General features: G+C 36.0%; 1 protein-coding gene across 1 annotated transcript in view; it reads left to right on the top strand.

Annotated features, from left to right (window-relative positions):
- The window catches only part of LOC104078271 (vacuolar protein sorting-associated protein 13D-like), a gene marked incomplete at both ends in the record, with an annotated part of 19,743 nt that overhangs the window by 8,895 nt on the left and 5,795 nt on the right, over positions 1-5,053 (top strand). Inside the window, 5 exons of the mRNA XM_009579835.1 lie at positions 1,509-1,659; positions 2,300-2,510; positions 3,124-3,371; positions 4,045-4,236; positions 4,843-4,969. Of these exons, the coding sequence (XP_009578130.1) occupies positions 1,509-1,659; positions 2,300-2,510; positions 3,124-3,371; positions 4,045-4,236; positions 4,843-4,969 (929 nt within the window). The remainder of the gene's footprint in view (positions 1-1,508; positions 1,660-2,299; positions 2,511-3,123; positions 3,372-4,044; positions 4,237-4,842; positions 4,970-5,053) is intronic.

Below are 5,053 nucleotides of genomic sequence, written 5' to 3'. Positions count from 1 at the left end.
ATGCTTTTCATGTGTTTAATTTACTTAAAATAAACAACACTGGCAATTTCCTGTAAGCCTAGAGGTTGTTGAAATATGTGGCTGCTTAGACAAAATATACTTGTGAAGGAAAAATTGTAATAATAATCAGCAGGCTGCCAGTTGGTGGTTGAGGCTCAATGATAAAAATGATCTTGTGGATTTTGAAACTAGTTACGTTTTGAGACTAGCTACTGAAAATTGTTGAGCACAATTGGAGAAATTGGAAGTTGAGATCTTTTTGGTATAAAACAGGATTAGAATTTAATTTCATGATACTACTGACAAGAGCCAGTAGTGTCTTATTTGAATCATTTCTGATGTTTTCATATTGAAGCATAAAAAGCATCATCTATCTTTGTGACTTGATTCTTGAACGAAAAGGATGCAAATTAATGAGAATTGCTGTTCAGGAGCATCTTCTGTAGCCTTTTTTCTTTTTTTGTTTTTCAACAAACCTTCTTCTTTCAGCTTCGTTTCTTTTTAAAGCAGTATTACAAACAGGTTTTGCTAATATAGTTCTGACATGTTTTCCAAGCTATATTGAAGATCAGAAACACAAAGTGATGAAAGTATTTAGTTTATTCTTCTGTAGTAATGTTCTGTATTACAACTGAGAGAAATATCTTAAAAGTTGAACAATTTTAACTTTCTTGTTTACTTTTCTCCCAGCTTGGAAGCCCAATAAGTAGAACAAATATAATACATCCACAAGTCTACGTGAGTATATATTTTCATTTTTTTGAGAGCTGCTTAAATAAGACTAGCATAATTCTACAAGTGAACTGGCTTTTCCATCCTTTTAGAACCTTTTCAATAGAAAGGAAACAAAAGTCAAGCAAACAAAATGAACTTTCAAGTCAGAATGAGTGTTTAACATGACTTACCATTCCTCACCCATGTAAATGGTTGTTTGAAGAATGGGTCTTAAATTGCAGTATATGAATTCCAGCATATAAGCCCATATAAAATGTGGTTTTCACGATCGAAGTGGCAATGACTTTGTGTAATGTAGGAGATAAAACACCACAGTAGAAGGGCCGCTAAGAGTGAAGAAAGGATGAGTATTTTAAGAAAGCTCCACCTTGTTTTTTTTAGTTTTGACAGATAGGAATGATGAGTGACTGTTAATTATATGAGGCTTGGAATTCAAACTCCATTAATTTATAAAATAAGGTAATAGTGAGATAGCGTATAAAGTGTTCTTTTAGGATCTGTGTTGCTCTTCTTTGAACTTGCATCGTTTTGAAAAAAATAATGGAGTTAGTAGTATTTAGAATTGCTTTTTCATAGTTAATTTTACTGTGTTTTGAGGAGGAGGTACAGGATTATAAATCATTATTATGAAACTGTATATACCTTAGGTGTTGCACTTGGTTGGACTCAGTTGGCAAGTGTTTACTCCAGCAGTTACTGCTTCAAAATTGAGGTGTCCCTCTTCTAGGTGTAATCATTACCTGAGCTTTTTAATGCTTTTAAATATCTTCCAGTTTTCTTCATTGCCTCCAGTTCGTGTGGTATTTGAAGTTACCATGGAAGGTAGCGCTCGGAAAGTGATAACAGTGCGCTCAGCCTTGATTGTGAAGAACAAGCTGGAAACACCAATGGAACTAAGACTAGATAGTCCTTCTGCTCCTGACAGTAAGTCTTGTATATTCCTTCCGTACCATGGGGAATCTTTAGCTTCCTCCCCAAGAAGATTCACCACTGCCTCTAATGGTTAACAACAAAGTAGACCTCCCTAGAGGAGAAATAGCTAATCTTAAGAAGAAAGTGATCAGCAGGTTAAGCTGTAAACCCATTAGGATTTGTCCTTATTGGTCAGGTAAATGAGGAAGGCTGAGACTCTGTAAAGACTGAATCTTACTTCGTATGTAGCATGTTGTATCTTTTAGCAGTAGCCTAGGTTTCAGGTGTTAGCATGCAATGGTGCAATCTAGAAGTGTAGTGATATGCTGATGATGTACCCAAAATGTAATGAATTATGTCTTTTTGAAATAAGCATTTTCATTAAAGCATCCAAGGAAAAAGAATTTGAATCACAGCAAGTTTTTAGTTTGTTTCCAGTTTCAGATTTACACACCTAAATTCACCTGCTGTGAGATTGTTGATAGGGCTTAAAACAAGGGTAATAGGGTTGGTGTTTGAAACATGCATAAAGTAGCTAGTGTTTTATGTTAAAACGTGTTGCTTCAAAAATTTGAGACTTGCTATTTGAAAGTTGTATGCTTTTCAGTAAAGGGGCCTGTTCTGATATGTGTATTTTCTTCTCTGGTTGCAGAACCTGTAGTTCTTCCAGCAGTTATGCCAGGAGATTCCTTTGCTATTCCATTACATCTTACATCTTGGCGTTTGCAAGCCAGGCCAAAAGGAATGGGAGTCTTTTTCTGTAAGGCTCCGATTCATTGGACTAATGTTCAGAAGACAGCAGAAGTATGTAGCAGCAAGCGAGAGTGTCATTCAATGGAATCTGAAAATAGCCGATTTTTCAGGTAATTAAAACCTAATTATTTCTCTGTAAGCTGTGTTATCTTCTTCTCATAAATGAAATACTGTGAAAGTAAATAACAGGAAAGAAAATACTTAGAGATGAAAGCTTCTGCAGTTTAATGGGACATAAATTTACCTTAACTAACGAAAAAATGAAGTGTCAGGTAGCCAAAGCAGGGATATATCTACTGGGAAGAAGGACACATTCAGCATTTATGTTTAAGAACATGATTATTGTTTACTTTAATAGTTAAAATCTCTTTTTAATGATAGTTGATAACATGTTTCTGTGAGTTTATGGAAGTTGGTTTTAAAGTTGGTAATCTGTAAAAGCAATTTCCTGCTAGGTCTCTGAACAGACGAGGTTTTTTGAGTGACTAAATGAATTCTTTGCTTAACATCAGGAAAATCCTGTTGCTTTAATGTGAGGCGTAAATATAAAATACCTTATAATTAAACTCTAAAGTGATTATCTGGAGAACAATTCTAAATGCTGTTTTTGCTATCAGTCCTGAAGTTACAGCGTGTGGTGGGATTTAGTGCAATACACAAAGACAGGGTTCAATTATTCTGTCGAGTTCATTGACAACTTCTCATATATGTCTGCCTTCACAGGTTTTGTGTGGCTATAAAGAAAGAAAATTATCCAGATTACATGCCTTCCGACATATTTTCTGACAGTGCTAAACAGATTTTCAGGCAGCCTGGGCATACTATTTATCTCTTGCCAACGGTCGTAATCTGTAACTTGCTGCCTTGTGAGCTCGAGTTCTATGTTAAAGGAATGCCAATTAATGGGACGTTAAAACCTGGCAAAGAGGCAGCATTGCACACAGCTGATACATCTCAGAACATTGAGCTTGGTAAGGTTCTTTTTCAGATACCACTTTCTGATCCTCCTAGAGGAGTACCTCAATATAACTGTTTCTTGTACAAGAAACTATGGTGCAAGAATGGAAAAATTAAAAAATGGAAAACTTTTATATGATTATTTTATTGGATTGCAGGGTTTCTTATAGTTAATAACCAAGTGCACGCATCCAAAAAAAATACTAATATTGCCATCATTCCCCCAAATCTGTCAGCTGTCTTGGTCTGTTCCTTATTTGGCTCTTTTCTCATTTTCCTGAGAGTGGAAACAGTGGAAACTGGAGAGGACAGTGACAAAGGAGGGAATAAAGCAAATAAGTTCCCAACATTTTGGGTGATTTTGCTGTTTTCTTTCTGACAGAAGAAGTTGGTGTTGAGAGTACGTATGAAATTATTCAACACTGACTGGACTTCTGATGCCTAAGGCAGTAATTAGCCCTAAGCAGGGTTCTTTACAGAACTTTTTTTGCTGCTTGTGACTTAAATGGAGGCATTTCTTCATGAGGTCAGAGGTTATTACACTGGGCAGATCTAAAAGTTAATCTGGGTAAGCTATATGAAATATTCAGAAAGATGAAGCCATACGAAACACCAGCCTGTGTGCTTATCAGAAACTAATGTTTCTGTGTGGGTGATGTTTGGGTTTATTTTGTTTTGCTTTCATAGGGGTATTGCTAGAAAACTTCCCGATCTGCAAGGAGCTGTTGATTCCTCCTGGGACACAAAACTATATGGTGCGGATGCGATTGTATGATGTCAACAAACGACTGCTAAATTTGACCATACGGATTGTATGTCGTGCTGAAGGTTCTCTAAAAATACTGATTTCAGCACCATATTGGTTAATCAACAAAGCAGGTAAGTTTACAGTATTTTCTTTCATAGCTGTAATCAGGAGCTGGGAAATAAAGATTTTGTGTTTTGATTTGTTTTCTAGCCAAATAGTGCTTTTAAACACTACTTAAGCGGAATTAAAGTTGCAGGAATTTTTTTTTTTTTTTTTTACAGTGCCAGCAGCTATTGTTTGATGAATGTTACAGCAGATAACTTAGATGTTTTAGTTGCTATATTGCAGATTTTCAAACATGAGCTCTTGTACCTCTAAATAAATCAGCATAGATTAGATCACTGTTAAAATTCTGGTTTTCAAAGGCTGAAATGCCTTGAGAAAGCAACAGGTCTAAATTGCAGTTATTCTATGTTAACATCCATTGGCATTTTCACAGCTACAAGAACTCCTTTTCTGCATGGACCAGACTCGATGGCTCTCAGCTGTTAATAGGTCTAGCTGTTAAATGGGTTGGATGGAGAATGAGAGGGAGAATGCATGCAGACTAATGGCTAATATTACAACCGAAATATTTTAGGCTGTTCCTTAATTTGAAGTAGTTTTTACCACTCTCATTTTAATTTGTGCAAAGGAGAAGTGTAGTTTGACACTCAATTTTTTGTGTTTACTTAAAGGATTACCACTTATCTTCAGGCAAGATAATGCAAAAACAGATGCTGCAGGTCAGTTTGAAGAGCATGAACTTGCTAGAAGCCTCAGCCCACTTCTATTCTGTTACGCTGATAAAGAACAGCCAAACTTGTAAGTAATACCACAAGAAGAGCAGACAAGGAGGAACCTTACGAAGTATGAAAGTAATTCGCAGAGGATTGGGTGCTGCTATAT

Source organism: Fulmarus glacialis, unplaced genomic scaffold (assembly GCF_000690835.1).
Source record: "Fulmarus glacialis isolate BGI_N327 unplaced genomic scaffold, ASM69083v1 scaffold24966, whole genome shotgun sequence".
NCBI classification, from domain to species: domain Eukaryota; kingdom Metazoa; phylum Chordata; class Aves; order Procellariiformes; family Procellariidae; genus Fulmarus; species Fulmarus glacialis.
This window is presented reverse-complemented; position numbering and strand designations above follow the sequence as displayed.